This window comes from Pelodiscus sinensis, chromosome 11 (assembly GCF_049634645.1).
Source record: "Pelodiscus sinensis isolate JC-2024 chromosome 11, ASM4963464v1, whole genome shotgun sequence".
Lineage (NCBI taxonomy): Eukaryota > Metazoa > Chordata > Testudines > Trionychidae > Pelodiscus > Pelodiscus sinensis.
The window spans coordinates 22628171-22644139 of NC_134721.1; the positions used below are offsets into that span (position 1 = coordinate 22628171).

The window sequence follows — 15969 nt, forward strand, 5'->3', positions numbered from 1 at the left end:
CATGATTCTGTGATTAGTAAGAACACTATTGATGGAAGAAGTTTTTAACTAATATTCATTCATCTTATCCTATATTGGGCCATGTCTGTGTTAAAATTACTTTACAATCTAAAATCAACTCAGAAATGTAAAGCATAAAGTAATATATTGCTGCACATTCCTGTGACAAGGGTACTAGCAATGATCAATAGTCAATTGCCATGTATTTTGGTTTTTGCACTTTTTTGTGGGAGGGAGAATTTTGTGAAGGAATGGCTGGATATCTAAGCCAGCCAGATTCAAGCAGCATTCAGTCACAAATACAGTTTTAAGCAGGAATAACTGCCATATTGCTCTGACAACAGTTTACATACATAATATACATTGTCTCTCTTCCTGTTTTGGCCTGATAGGTGCCTAGGACATGTATCTCAGCTTTTCCAGGACAATGAGTAAACATCCTCCCCAGGAAAACAAAAACAAAAAGAAAAAGTGGAGGAATGTAGGAAAGAAAGAGCCTGAAGCATGAACCAAAGTAAGCAAGAGTTTTACTATGAGTAATAGACAGGCCATGTCAAAAGCAGATCTTTGCCTGCAAGTCAGTGTCTCTTGGCACTAGAACTGCTAGAACTAATGAAAGCACATGAAGTATGTAAATACATTCCATCAGAACAGTACAGGCGCACCCAGCTGAATACATGATAAAATAGTTGGAAAAAACAAGAATGAAAGCATAACAATGGGCTGTGAATGCTTTGGAGAAAAGTAGAAGGGGAGGTACCAAACATGTCATTAGTGTGTAAGATGATATGTACAGTATGTATCATAGATTGTTCATTTCTGTCTATAAATATTGGGGTACCTTTACTAAGTTCTTTGGCTGGCCTAGGGGGTGATAGTGAAATCCATACTATCGATTGAGCTGTATCCATGTCCGGGTTCAAATATGTAGGGGTTTGGAGGCCATCTGGCTACTGACAACTATTAATGTACTCGTTCAACAATAAATCTGACTCAGGTGCCTTCGTATCTTATCTGAGTCTGTGGTCTTTGGGGGCCCTCATGAAGTCTACCTGTGCAAAGCTGGCACGATATACTGAGGTAGCATACAAGAATGCAAGCAGCCGAAAGTTTATCATCACTGATGGAGCAGGAGATCTGTCAGGATGCCACACCAGTGAATCCTGAATATACTGTATCTCTGTCCTGAATTACTACATCTGTATTCGTTCTTGAATGGTTTGTGTTTTCAGTGTTCCACAGAGGCTGGTACGCAGTGTACCCTGCTTGTACTCTACCCTATGAAAAGCTGACTTACTGAGATCCTTGCTTATATCACTTTTCTGCTTAACCCTCAGATTTTATTTCAGTTTGATGGACAGATAGTAGAACTCCCTCTACTTGACCAGAAAGGTTCCATTCCGCAAGAGCCTCTCTCTGCTCCTTGGTGAACTACTACATCAGCATAGCAGTGTTGTCTGTGTTTAGAAGAATACAATGACTGTGGCAATGGCTTTTTGAGATTGATCAATACAAGATGCACTGTTGTGAGTCTTAGCAGGCTGATATGAAGAGCCTCTATCCAGTTTTCTTGCTCTGGCTGCTTTCATATGCTCCTCCATCACAGCAAACTGGAGTCTATCACCTGGAGCCTTTCTACTTCTGCAAGGCATCCTTTTCAATGGGAAAACCTCTTGGTTGCATCAGCTGCCTTTGATATTGTTAGTCAAAAGGTGTTGCTGATCTGCACACTGATCTGCACACAAAAGACCTTGAAGAAGATGGTGCAGCAGTAGGGCAGCTCTGCCCATGCTTCTCAGATTCCAGAGATTTATGTTTGGCAAATGTGTCTCCCACAGCAATCTACGTTGCCCTCTCTCCTGTTCAACATACACATGAAACTAGTTGGAGAGGTGATGATGTCATTGGCGACAAAGTCATCAACATGCTGAGGATATCCAGCTCTGCCTCTCCTTGTCATCAGCTGTCATCTACACCATCACACAGATGTGCAATTTAGCCACCTATAACATCCTCTGACCACTCTAAAACTATATATTTCTTGTCTTTATGCTCAGAATCTAGATTACCCCACACAACTTCCTTATGTAGAAGAACACAACAGGATGCTAGAGCATTGATTCAGAATACTTTTGTTGCATTTCTGGAATTTATCATGACTTTTACCCTTACTGTAGAATATTGTATTATGTATTTAATCTATGTGGCTGTGTCTAGACTGCATCCCTTTTCCGTAAAAAGGATGCAAATTAGACACATCGCAATTGCAAATGAAGCGGGGATTTAAATCCCCCCCGCTTCATTTGCATAAACATGGCTGCCGCTTTTTTCCTGCTCAGGGCTTTGCCGGAGAAAAGCGCCAGTCTAGACGGGGATCTTTCAGAAAATAAAGCCTTTTCTGAAAGATTCCGTATTCCATTTTTTAAGAGGAATAAGGGATCTTTCGGAAAAGGCTTTATTTTCTGAAAGATCCCCGTCTAGACTGGCGCTTTTTTCCGGCAAAGCCCCGAGACGGAAGAAAGCGGCAGCCATGTTTATGCAAATGAAGGGGGGGATTTAAATCCCCGCTTGAGCCATGCTTATGCAAATGAAGCGGGGGGGATTTAAATCCCCGCTTGAGCCATGCTTATGCAAATGAAGCGGGGGGGATTTAAATCCCCGCTTCATTTGCAATTACAATGTGTCTAATTTGTATCCCTTTTACGGAAAAGGGATGCAGTCTAGACACAGCCTGTGTGAAAATGAGTTCTGACTTTCTCCATACTGATACATCTCGGCTATGTCTACACTGGCATGAATTTCCGAAAATGCTTTTAATGGAAAAGTTTTCCGTTAAAAGCATTTTCAGAAAAGCACGTCTAGATTGGCAGGATGCTTTTCCGCAAAAGCACTTTTTGCGGAAAAGCGTCCATGGCCAATCTAGATGCGGTTTTCCGCAAAAAAGCCCCGATCGCCTTTTTCACGATTGGAGCTTTTTTGCAGAAAACAGTACTATGCTGTCTACACTGGCCCTTTTGCGCAAAAGTCTTTTGGAAAAAGACTTTTGCCCAAACGGGAGCAGCATAGTTTTTCCGGAAAAGCACTGATGATTTTACATGAGATCGTCAGTGCTTTTCCAGAAATTCAAGCAGCCAGTGTAGACAGCTGGCAAGTTTTTCTGCAAAAGCAGATGATTTTGGGGAAAAACTTGCCAGTCTAGACACAGCCCTCCAGATACTCTCCACTTGCTCTTTAGCTTTTTCAGGCTCAGCTGTAAATTAATAGCATAAGAAGAGCTAGAAGTCTTAAAATGTCTTGTCTAGGCCACTATTTTTAACTGATACCTCATTCCCCAACCTTTCCTGGGGGGGAAACCCCCCTCTTCTGGCCACTATAAGGGAGGCCTCACTTATGAAGATAAGGCTCACAATAATGCTCTGTAAGCTGAAATTTAAGCCTGGTCATTTTAGAAATGACGTTGAGAAGTAATGCATGGTCCCGGCACACAAGCAGCTGCAGGATTTTGTTACTGTCAGTTGCAAAGGCTCACCGCACTCAACTCTACTCTGCTCAAACCATGGGCTTGGAGGCCTCGAGACACCATTCTGTCCTTATAAAACCTTTAGCATAACAGTATAGCCTCCAGGACGGATTTCGCTCATGTGCAACACAGTTCTGACACTGAGGTAATGATTCTAAATCCTTAAGTATTTTGAAAATTTGAGCTACATGGTTCAATCGGTTTACATGAGTGTAATGATTAAAAATGCTTAATGGGATTTGTGGGCTTATAAGCCACGAGTAGTAAAAACATATCTGTGGCGTGTTAAAACAAATATCAAGGGGAGAAAACCTGCCTGATTGAAGTTAGTGGTGCCAGGATTTCACCCAGGAAACTTTAAACATTAGGTGTGTAAATACTTTTAAAAAATGAAGAAATGTCTTTGTTCCCCTCGCAACTGCAGTCTCTCATTCACTCAGGTCAGTGCTGGAAGTTTTAGCAAGTACTAATAGCACCCATTATAGAATTATGGAATTGTGGGAAAGAAAAGTTCTGTGAGATCCCATATAATTCTTCACCAAAGGCTTAGCTACACGATTGTGGCCTTCAGTATATTTTCCAGTGCTTTGTCCAGTCTTGTTTTAAATGAGAATGTGGCTTTGATTACTGCCTTTGAGAAGACTTTCACAATGTAATAGATCTTTCTGTCTGGAAGTTTATTCTTGATATCCAACTGTTTTACTTTCCTAAGGGGGAAAAATCCCTTTGAAACTACAGTCTGAAGAAATGATTTGGATGAAAGAAACTTTAGGAACTGCCGCATTGCTTTTTTGATTGCACTTGGCCAAAGCCTGTGTTTAATGGAGATTATCTACTATCTATTTTTGTTACCTATCATAGGTCCTTATATTACCCCCATTATGGTAGTACCTGAGCAGCTCACAAAAGGCTATCTTTATTCTCACAGCAGCTCTGTGTGGTAGGGAAGCGCTATTATTTTCATGCCACCGATGGAGAACTGAGGCACAGAAAGTCTTGTAGCTCTTATTATGCTTATCAATTTACTGTGCTTTAGGAATCTACAGAGCCAGTGGGTAGTCTCTTGAGAAGTGTTACTGTTGAGGAAAGACAGGCCTGGGTCCAGCTCATGAATGACTGTTGTATGTGTAAATGTGCTAGCACTTATATTAAAAAATAACTAGGTAAACACTGTGTCTTCCTGTTTTGTTAATTATTGTCATTATTTTGCTGAGTTTTCCTGTGTTTTGTGAATGGCTTTGTGGGGAGTTGGGATTTTGCGGTGAGTCTTTTAACCATTAACCCTATTTACCTTGCCATACCTTGTTTCTCCATTATTGTCTTATGCCTCCGTTTCCTTTAAAACTCATTCTGCATTGCTTATTCACCTCAAGTAGGATTTCTTCATGCATGTAGGTCCTTTATGTTTCACTTTTTATTTTTTGGTTTGTATCTTTATCTCTCATTAAAAAGGTCAGTAGCAAGCATTTTGGGGGCAGGTTGGCAGCCACAAGGACGTAAAACATTTTAATCCTTTCCAGGCCCTGATTGGCAGGGAAAACCACTTTCCTTCCAATCCTCTTTACAACTCACTCCTGTTGAATACCTACCCTAAGCAATACAAATAATTACTGCAGAGCTTCCACAGATCAGTCAGTGTGTCCTGTGCATGAATTGTTTTGTCTATATAGACCCTGCCCCTGTAAGTCAGTTTATGAGTGGACCCTCTGCACCCATACAGACCTCCACTAACTTCAGTAAGGCATCAAAAGGTTCAGGGATCTATGGAACTACTTGCTTCAACAGTAAATTCCTTGAGGCAAGAATCATATCTCCTCCTCTGTGTTTTGTACTGGACCTATCACACTTTTAGGGCATGTCTACACAACAGGACTAAAGGTGAAATAAGCTACACAACTTGAACTATGTTAATTGTGTAGCTTATGTCGAAGTAGCTTATTCCAGCATTTGATGCTGTCTACACAGCAGGAAGTCTGAGAAAGAGCACACTTCCTCCAGTTTCCCTTACGCCTCGTAAAATGAGAGCTACAGGAATCAGAGTAAGAAGTCTTCCAGCTGGACATTATTTTGACATTGTGTGTAAATAACTGCTTGTAATGTAGACACGGACTATTATTTCAGAATAACATTAGTTTTTCCAAAATAATACTGCTGTGTAGATGTACCCTTAGTGATTAACAATCAATTAATAATAGCTGCCATACCAGAATAGAATATCAGCAGCTTGTCCTGAGGGCTGTAGGCCACAGGTTGTCTACAACTGACTTTAACATTTCTATAACATTGTTTTAAGTGTAGACCTGCCCTTTGTTAATGAAATGAAGACAGCCTGATTTTTAAGTGCTGGGCCTCTGCAGGTCACATCCGTGATAGTGGAAGTTGAAGGTGAGAAATTGGGCCTCTCTTACTCAGCTGTCCTGGCGTTGTTTTGGAGCACTTACATTTATGCACTCAGTTTTGCAGAGCCAGGGGCAGAGGCTGTACATTGCTGGCAGTGTATAGACTAACACCTAGCTGGGAGTTGAGCTGCAGAGAGTGGAAGTGGGGTCTGGGAACGATGTGCATTGTGGTGTAGCAGCATCCACTAGGGATGTTAAATTGCAGGTAATCAGCTAATTGAGTAGTCAATGGAATTTCCATCGATTATTCAATTGGTTGATGGGGGGCAGGGTGAGGCCTGCAGAGCCACCCACTGCAGCTATGACTTTTAAATGTATTAAGAGCCATCAGGCTCTTAATACATTTAAAAAGCAGAGGTGCCGCATCTGGTCCCCCTGCTACACCTTTTCCTCTCTTGTCCCCCTGAGACCGTGCTGGGGGAACCGGCTTTTAAGCCATCTCCCCTCAGCACCAGCTCCTGCTTCTTCCACCCTCTTGCTGCATCTCTCTGCTAGAGGCAGAAAAGGGGGGAAGCAACTAGTTGAGTCACTACTCAGTTACCAGGTAAGCATTTGTTTATTGGGTAGTTGACACTAGGGGTGTAAAACCCTGTTTAATTGGCTAACCAGTTAAACATATTGTTTAACCAGATAACCAATTGAAGTGTGTGTGGGGGATGAGCAGGGATTGCTCCAGCCTGACAGGTGAAGTCCGTCGTCGTCGCAGCCCCTGCTCATCCTGGGAGCCCCAGAAGTTAACCTTAACCAGGGAGCCTCACGGATTAAGGTTAAGCCCTTAACACTTTACATCCCTTGGATCCGCTGCAGAAGTTGCACTGCTGCAGAAGATCGGGGGGGAGGGTGAGGACGAGGTCTGTTGCTACTAGTGCCCTGGCCTGCAGTGAGGGGTGCAGAAGATTGGGGGAGGGGCAGCTCGCACTAGATTTGCAGATGCTACCAGGGCCGTAGCCTGCAATGATGGCTGCAGACAGGCCAGTGGCAGCTGGCAGCAAATGTGGCCCCTTGCAGACAGCAGCGCTCCCGGGGCTTCCTTGCCCCCTGCCTGTCACTCACTGCCCGCCCCTCGGCAGAGGCGGGGCAGGGCTTCCCCGGGCCCTGCTGCCGCTGGCTTCTCCGCTCCGCCTGTCCCGCTGCGGCGTTTCCTGCTGCAAAGTACCCGTCGGGCGGCGGTAAAGCCCGGGCTCCAGCTCCCGCCGCTGCTCGGAGCCCGGCTCCAGATGTGGCGCCCTCGCCTTCTTCGTTCGCTTATTGTCCAGATGCGCGATGCCCCCCTCCTCGCGGGGAGGGCGGGGAGCTAGAGAGAGGCCTGCTGGGCGAGGACAAAGAGCCGGGTGAGTGCCTGAGACTGGGGGTGTCAGGGACTCCTGCTGGGGGGGGGGGGGGTGCGAGGGACATTTCTTCCCGCAGCTGTTTGCTCCAGGGTGCTGGAACCGGGAGTGTGGGGGAGCTGCACCCACTGGCTTGAAGTGGTTTCCATCCTGTGCAGGGTTTACAGCAGGGGTTGGGCAGGGTTAGCCCCTGGCAGGCCCCCTCCGCTGTGTTTACTTGCGTCTCTGAAAGGGCAGGTGCTTGCAGTGACCATTGGCTGCGAATTGCTGTTCCCGGCCAATGGGAGCTTTGTGGGAAGCGGGCGGACTGGAAGCTGCAGTTGCTCGTTTGCACGGCTTTACCTGCTGTGGCTCAGGTAAATACACCAACCCGCCAGGGACTAACCCTGGCGAACTGGATCTGGCCCGGGAGCTGGTATTTGCCCACTGCTGGCTTGCAGGTTGGATCAATGGCTCCCAGCACTCCCACTGTACAGACTGATCCAACACCCCTGGGTTCAGCGGTGTCCAAAGCAGTCCCTGCTACTACACAAATTATGCAGCCACACAGGGTACCTCAAAATTTGGGGCCCCCAATTTCCCCACTGTTTGTGGTGCCCTAGGCAGCTGCATGCTCCATAAGGGTAGAGATGTGAATGGGTAACTGGTTACTTGGTAACCATTGTCAGGGAGCAGCCTCCCCGTGGGCGACGGCCTGCTCCAGTCTGGCCAGGCCCACTGCACCACAGACTGGGGCTAGGAACTGGCAGCTCTGGGGCTGCTCCAGCCTTGCCGGGCTCCTCTGTCTGTGGGATGCCACTGAATCAGTTAGCCAGTGAAACGGAATGTTGAACTAGTTAACTGATTAAACGGATTTTATATCCCTACACAGGGGCGGATATAGGGCAGGGCGAATGGGGCGGCCGCCCCGGGCCCCGTGCTTCAGAAAGCCCCGCGCATGCGCCGTGGCGCTGCTGCGCATGCGCTTGCCGTCACTGCACATGCGCCGTGGCAAATGGGGGGGCCCCGTGTAATTATGCTGCCCGGGGCCCCGCAAAACAGTCATCTGCCCCTGCCCCTACATGTGGGGCGGTTCTGCCTGTGTCCATCAGGTCTGGCCCTAGGAGGGTGCTGGGCCTGGGACTCTCCCCACCTTACTCCTCCCTTGTTCTACCCACACTCCATTTGTTCCCCAAGAATCTGTCCCTGCTCTGCCTGGCACTGTCCCCACTCCTTCTTGTCCCTGAAGTCCCCACTCCTGAGCACTGGATCCTGGGGTCTAGCAGGGGGCCTGGCCACAGCAACAAGGGTCAGGTCCGCCCCTGCGCTCAGTGGCAGAGAGGGAGGCAGAGTGACCTGATCCTAGTCTGCTCCACTGGCTCCCAGCCGCATCGCTCTGCTTCTCACAGCTGGTGAGTCCAGGGGCATCCCACCCCAAGCCCCACCCCAGCAGTGCAACTAGGAGCCAGGGAAGCAGAATGGGCTGGGGTTGTGTTGCTCCACTTCCCAACACCCAGCACTCAGTATGAGGGTGGCCCGACCCTTGCTGCCTCCCTCCCCTGCCCCTTCATCTTTGGGCCTGGTCCCCATAGCTTCTATCCCTGCAGCCTTGAGCATTCCCCACATACACACAGAAAGGCCACTCTCTTCCCCTCACAGGGGACTGTGTAGGGCACCAAAACTTCTAGGGACAGCTCCAGCTGTTTTCCACAGCTGTATTAGCTACCCCAAAGTATGTGTAGCCTCTCCCCTCCCCTCCACACACACTGCTTTCTGTGGGCTGTAATGCTTTGGTCCAGTGGTTCTCAACCTATTTGCCGTTAGAATAGTGATAGAAATATAGCCATGTTAGTCTGGTGTAGCTACATAGTCCTGTTTTTTATTTGCCATTGTGAGCCTTGTCCAGTACTACCTGTATGGCCCTGAAGATGTCAGATGGGCCATAGCCGTGTGGTATAAGAATCACATCTTTAGTCTGATCTCATTTGCTGGGTTCTCGGCAAGGGAGTTGGATGGTGTTGGTGGCTTGCAGTATACAGGGGAGGCACAGACACATTTCATTATTGGTAAGGGGGTGTATGAGAGGAAAAGTTTGGGCACCTGCTGACTAGATGGTCTGGTTTTCCAAAGCTTCTAGTAGGGATGCTAGATAGAATATAATTGAATAGTCTTGTGACCACATCCAATATTAGCAGTTACATGACTATTCAGTAGCACCCAGAGGTGGGGCCAGCAGCAAGTGAGCTCCTGGCCCCACTCCTCTATAAGCCCCCTGGGAGTCCATGCTGCTGCCTTTCTATCAGAGCTCATGGGGAGTCAGCTTAAAATCAGATTCCCCCCAGGCATCGGCTCCCACCTCCCCCCTTGCTGCCTCTGATACAGAGGCAGCAAGGGGTAGGGAATGCACGTAGTCAACAGGATTAACTGATATGCTTAGTCTTATTGGTTAATCGCGTAGTTGTCTACATGTTGACATCCCTAACTTCTGGCCTTTAACTCTGTGACTCTCCAGATGTTTGCCAAGCTGAAAGTAAGGTTAGAGGAAAGGAGGGTTAGGATGCATCTATCTAAGGCCTGCATCTAAAATGCATTAGATCCACAGTGCTCTCTTAGCCACAGATCACAAAACATCAGCCAGCCAGTGACTAAGTACTGAGTCAGACCTATGAGTTTGGGAGTCCATTCTCCATAGCCTCTATAATGAGCCTACCAGCATGGGATCTAGTAGGGCCAATTTTGACATTGGCATGTGGCCATGGACCGAGACATCAAATGTGTGCCACATGGCACTATTATTTACTACTTATATGGCACCATTGTTACTCATAGTAGATGCTTTGAGACAGAAATATCTTTGAGGTCCCCATATGTGTATGTTTTGGATAGTTGTGAGAGAAGAGTATAATGTAGAGCTGAGGGATGGTCAAATAAATATCAGCTCGTCAACTAATGAGTGACTATTTGCTATAATATATGTTTGCTCTGAACTACCCTGCCCCCATAAGCAGGGTAACCAATTGCTTAGGGCCCTGTATAGGTCAAGGCTCCCCTATTAATTATTAGTATGTGTTGTGGGGAGGGATCACAAAATATTCATGCTTGGGGTCTCCAATGGGCTGGCATCAGCATTGCTGCCCCCTACTGGATAGAATGTCAATTTCCTATACCAGGTAAGGTCCTGAGCCTACAAATGACCAAGTCTGATTCCCCCTTTGGAATCATTGGAGGCTCATGGCGTGCTAGAAGCGATCACATCCTTAGCTACTGCACTGGAATGCCGTCTCCTTAGAGTTCCTGGCCTTTTCCTGAGTGACTGCTGGAATGCATGGCAGTGTGGCATGAACCCATGCTAAAGCGGGGTGCTAGGATTATGGAGAGGAGAGCTAGTAGCCTGCAATGAGAGGATAAGTGAAAGTCTAAGGACCAATACTTGGAGCAACTAGTAATCTGTGCCATTTCTTGGAGAACTAGGTTCATTTTACTTTAAAGCTGATGGGATGGGGGTAACCATGATTGGATGGTGGTAACCATGGGGATGAATAAAAAAAAGGGCACCTCTTAAAAAAAAAAAAGTTTATGAGCTGCTCCCTTTTATCACCTCTCACTTTAGCCTGTTTCTTTCCTTGCATCTTTAGAAAGCCATTGATTTGAGAGGATCAAAATGAAAGAGGAGGAAGTTCGGCAGCGGAGGAAGGAGGGCAGGACGAAAAATGGAGAGCAATCCAGGCACAAAGCAAAGAGCAAGGGTAAACACAAAGACAGCAGACTTGGCAGCCAGGAAGCAGAGGATGTCCCTTTGGTCTCACAGCAGAAGCAGCCAGCCGAGGGGAAAGTACCCATGGCAAAGCTGCAGGAAGAATCGGCTATTGCAATTGCCCTACAGGTGCTCCTGCCCTACCTGTTAGCAGGGCTTGGCATGGTGTTGGCTGGGATGGTTTTGGACTATGTTCAGGTAAGGGTTAAAATGTCCTCTGTAGGAGTGTGTGGGGTATGGTGTTCCCAGGCTTCAGAGGTCCTGCCTTTTCTCCCTTGCTGGTTATGCACAAGTGAAAGGGTTACAGCAGGTTGGATGACTGTGGGAGAGGAGGTCTCACTTCATTTTTGGATGTTCATTTCCTCTCCAACCCCCAAATTTGAAGCGGTGTTTCACAGCTGCTTTGAAACAGTGTTCTGGTTTCTGTTAGGGGAGGCCCTTTTCATGCACCTCTCATGGAGTCTAAAAGCATCACTCTGTTGCTTCCAAGCCCCAGAGCTCTCCCCAGTGCTCTTGGTGCTCAGCAGACTGCACTCAGCACCAAGTTGCTCTCCGTGTTGTTTCTAAGGCCTTCTAATGGATGACATGGGTCTCTTTCCAGCCTTTGCAACATGTTTTCTGTGAGTTTAATCACAACTTAACAGTCCCTAAGAACTGATTTTAGGCATTTTACATTTAGAATTACAGTTCATGTCAGTAATATAGGCAAGAGGTCACAATGTGTTATTACTAATGAGTAATGTTCTTTCAACTTTGCATTCCTGTTTTCCTCCCTGTGTATTTGACTAGCAGTCTATCAGGTCAGTGTGTCCCTTAATTATCTGATATGGTGACACTGAAAGCCTGGTGCTGATATTGACAACTTTCACAGAGTTGGAATTATTTCCCTTCAGCCCCTCGATTGCTCTTGTGGTTTAAGGAGATCAACTAGGACTTAGAAGCAGAGGACATTGCCGCTTAAGTCTGGCATGGTATTCTTCATTTACCAAATATGGCAGCACACGTTAGCTACTCTTGTAAGAACCCTCCTAAAACAGAAGGCACCGTAGCTCAGCAGAGGGTCTCTTCATTTCGAATGTCCTTCCTGATCTTGGTTTTGTTCGCCCCTTAATGAAACTTTACTACGTAGACAGTACAGTTTGCTTTTTAACTTTTAATTTCTCTTGATTTTTCCTGTTTATTAATAACTGATGTTTAGTATAAATAATCTTTTATCCCAGTGTTCACACAACCATTTCACAAATTGTATAGACATTGGTGGGTGAAGTGTTTCCTAAAAAGTGGTCACTTCTGGGGCAAAACTTGCCAGTTGTTAAATAGTTTCCCAGCAATGTCACTCTGTAGCTTAGAATAGGAAGTGAAATGAATCCCTATCCAATAGAAATTACACGAGAACTATATGAGACCCTTCCCACTCGTGCCAAGTTCCCAACCAGTCAGGGAGGAAATCAGCCCAGTGCAAACTCACTTGTGGAAAGACGAGCACTCCAGCTGCTACCCCTGGGGCTATGTCTAGACTATGCCCTATTTTCGAAAGAGGGAATTTGCCTATTTTCTTCCAATCTCAGTTTTGAAAGCAGATCTTTCGAAAGTGAAAATAGTCTGGACGCATTTTTGGGGGGGAAAAAACCCTTTTTCAAAAAAACCGCACTTCCTTAAATAATGCTTACGCAGTTTTTTCGAATGGTTTATTTTTCCCCCAAAAAATCACGTCCAGACTACTTTCACTTTCAAAAACTCCACTTTCAAAAGCGAGATCAGAAATTGCATATCCTCTTTCGAAAATAGAACGTAGTTTAAACGTACCCTGGGAGTCCCGAGAAATGTGCACAACCCACAGCAATGTGTGGCTCTTCTTATTCCCCCCCCCCACACACACACACAGTGAGACTCGCTGCTGCTTGGACTTTTCCTTCCTTTTCTGCCACCCTGCCAGCTTGTCCCATCCCAAAGCAGTTGGTGCTGCTTCTTCTGAGTGAACAGGAACTCTGCATTTCCTGGTGCTCCTTCTTCTGGCCTCCTCCCCTGCTCACTCATGGTGTCTTCAGCCAACCCATGCTGTGGTAAACTCTCACTCCTCTCCTTTTTGTCACTGCTCAAATAAAGTGAGGGAGATACATAAATTAAAATATGAAATTGAAATATTTCACCTCAGGCTGGCAGTGAACTAGCAGAATTATTACTGTTCTTATTTGTGGATCCCATTGGTGCTTACCAGCCCTGCTGTGTAGTTATTGGAACATAGAGGGCAGGGAGGTGGTCAGCCATGGTGGTATTAACTTTTAATGCATTGGGGACACCTTGTGCTACCACGTTCTGTAGTCACATTCAAACAAAATGTATTTTAAATTTTGTTCTTTAGCATCTTATGTCTTTGCCTGTGCTCCTTTTAGTGATACTGATTTTCTTATTGAAAGTTATTCATTAGGGACCCCAGGCAGGGGTAAGAGCCCCAGTGTGCCAGATGCTGGCCAGGCACATAATCATAAGTGTTTTCCTGCTCACAAAGAATTTAGTCTAAACAAAATATTACCCGTGGGACAATTTGTGATGGAAGGGGTGAGGCTCTGAATATATGACTCTCTATAAGAGGTTCCTTAAATGTACAATGGAAAAAAAAAGCCACCGTGCAAACATAGGTCACCTAAGTTAAGTATGTTTTCTGCCTGTCAGTTTGACAGCTGAATGATTTTTATGGTGCTTACTTAGTATTGGAGCGTGACAGAGAGAGCTAAACTCATTCACCCCAGCTTGCCAAAGCTTTAGTACAAGACATATTAGTTATTACAGTAAACTTCCGATAATCCGGCACCTTTGGGACCCAGGGGGTGCCGGATTATCAGATATGCCCGACTATCAGAAGGGGGGGGCTATGAGGGGTCAGGAGTGGGGGGGATGCCACCCCAGACCCCCTCAGAGCCCCCCTTCCATTAGTCCGGCTCTGCCCCAGGCGTCCCTGATTCAGCCGCTGCTGAAACTGACCAGCAGCGGCTGAATCGGAGACGCCTGGGGCAGAGCAGCTGGAGTGCTGCCGGGTTGGTCTGGTAGCGCCGACCCTTGGTCGGCGAAACCAACGGGGCAGCACCCTAGCTGCTCTTGGGGACACCTGGGGCAGAGCAGCTGGGGTGCTGCTGGGTTGGTCCCGCAACGCCGTTCCTCGGCGCTACTGGACCAACCCGGCAGCACCCCAGCTGCTCTGCCTCAGGTGTCCCCAAGTCAGACAGTGCTGATACTGATCAGAGGCTGACTCCAGGAAGCCCGAGGCAAAGCTGCTCTGCCCTGGGCTTCCTGGAGTCAGCCGCTGGTCAGTTTTAGCAGCGGCTGAATGGGGAAGCTGGGGGCAGAGCAGCTCCAATGGTCCGGCTGCCCGGAGCACTTCCGGATTCCTGATGGTGCCGGACCATCAAGAGTGCCGGACTGTCAGATGCCGGACCATCGGAGTTTTACTGTATGTCCCTTCATGGCACCTGGGTCTTTCAAACAGTCTGATACTTTCCTTATACTAATGCTTTTGCCTGTGAATGAGACTTTTTAGGACTGGGCATATAGATTATCTGCTTACATGGTATCAATCCCCAGAAATTGTGAGGTTGCTACCTAGAACTAGCTCTGCATTTATTACTCACTTGAAGATCTTGGATGGAACTTCATCCTGTTACCTTGAAGTTGTTGGTGGGTAGCAGACTGTTTCATGAGTCCCATTTTGTGGGCATTGGAGAGAGCGTCTTTGTTTAGTCTTCCTTGTTCCTGTCCCTTTGAGCTCTCCTCCAACAGGGAGGTTTGAAATGACCTCCCTTCTTTGCTTCCTGACAGCCACCATGTGCTGCTGTTGGAGACAAAAATCCCATTGGCTTTGAGGGTACTGCTTCCCACCTCCCTGCAGTGCATCATTTCGGGGAGAGGCAGAGGACTGAATCAGGAATCCGGAGTCAGGGATCTTGCTTTGTGGCTTATCTCACTTACAGGGAGATCCTTGCACGGCCAAACCCCATAAATTCATACAAACACACACATTTATCGAGTCTAAGATTGGGGTAAGTATCCATATTTCCAGCCAGTGTGATTAGTTCTGAAGACAAATACTAGTTCAGAGTTCATGGCCCATGTGCCCTCAAGTCTCATTGCTGAGAATGCCCATTAAGAGTCTGTCTAGTACCAAATATAGTAATGATGGTTTTTCAGTGTTGATTTTGAATGCTAGGAACTAGACTGAGACAAACACACTCTTTGCACTGGCCACCAAACAGACAGCAATTTCTATCACTACCTGCTGGCTGAATTTAAACCAGCAACTGATCCGTGAATAGCTTGCTATCTAATTTCAGATTCCACAGGTTGCCCAGATCCTCTGTAATTGCAAATAACTCATATAGAACCTTTAGACTCCCAAGACTCTAATATGTAATCCAAATTATCACAAAGAAGGGTAGGTATAAAGAAGATTTAAAAATACCAAGACTTTTCAAATTGAAATCAGATTTTTAAAATTTAAATTAAATACAAGTTTAGACTTGAATAACTCATTTAAAATTTAATTTGAAATGTAAACATTATAATCTATTAAAATAATGTAAAGTAAGTGCAAAAAAAATATTCAGTAATAAATATTTGCTGCCAACTTTGAAAGAAACCACTGAACTGGTGGCAACCACTAGATAAGCACCTGCAAGCAGAGTTATGTGTTGAGCCAGCTTTTGATGTAGTAGTCTTTTCCACAGCAGCAGAGAGAATATTTTCTTCATTTTAGTTTATACAACTAGTTCAGTTCCATGACTCGTTCATTCAAAGTTAAGAAGCCTGTTCAGAGTTGATAAAGAAGGGAAGGTTGCTAATTTTTATTCATAAATTGGAAGTGAAAAATAAATGTGCGAGGATGAGATATACTAGTTCTGAAATCTTGAAGGCTACAGTGATCAGAGATATTTGATTCAGTTTATTAACTACTGATAATACTTCCTTTGTTTAATAAATTGCTTGGTTTTAAATTCA

General features: G+C 46.0%; 1 protein-coding gene across 2 annotated transcripts in view; it reads left to right on the plus strand.

Moving 5' to 3' along the window:
- The first annotated feature begins 3502 nt into the window (after positions 1 to 3502).
- Positions 3503 to 15969, plus strand: part of SLC41A3 (solute carrier family 41 member 3) — a 42052-nt gene continuing 29585 nt past the window's right edge. Inside the window, exons 1-2 of one of the 2 annotated variants that reach the window (XM_006131256.4) lie at positions 3503 to 3665; positions 10862 to 11178. In XM_006131256.4, the coding sequence (XP_006131318.2) occupies positions 10888 to 11178 (291 nt within the window). In that variant the 5' untranslated portion in view covers positions 3503 to 3665; positions 10862 to 10887. Of the gene's footprint in view, positions 3666 to 6973; positions 7251 to 10861; positions 11179 to 15969 lie in introns of those variants that run through there. The other variant, XM_006131255.4, reaches the window with a different exon arrangement.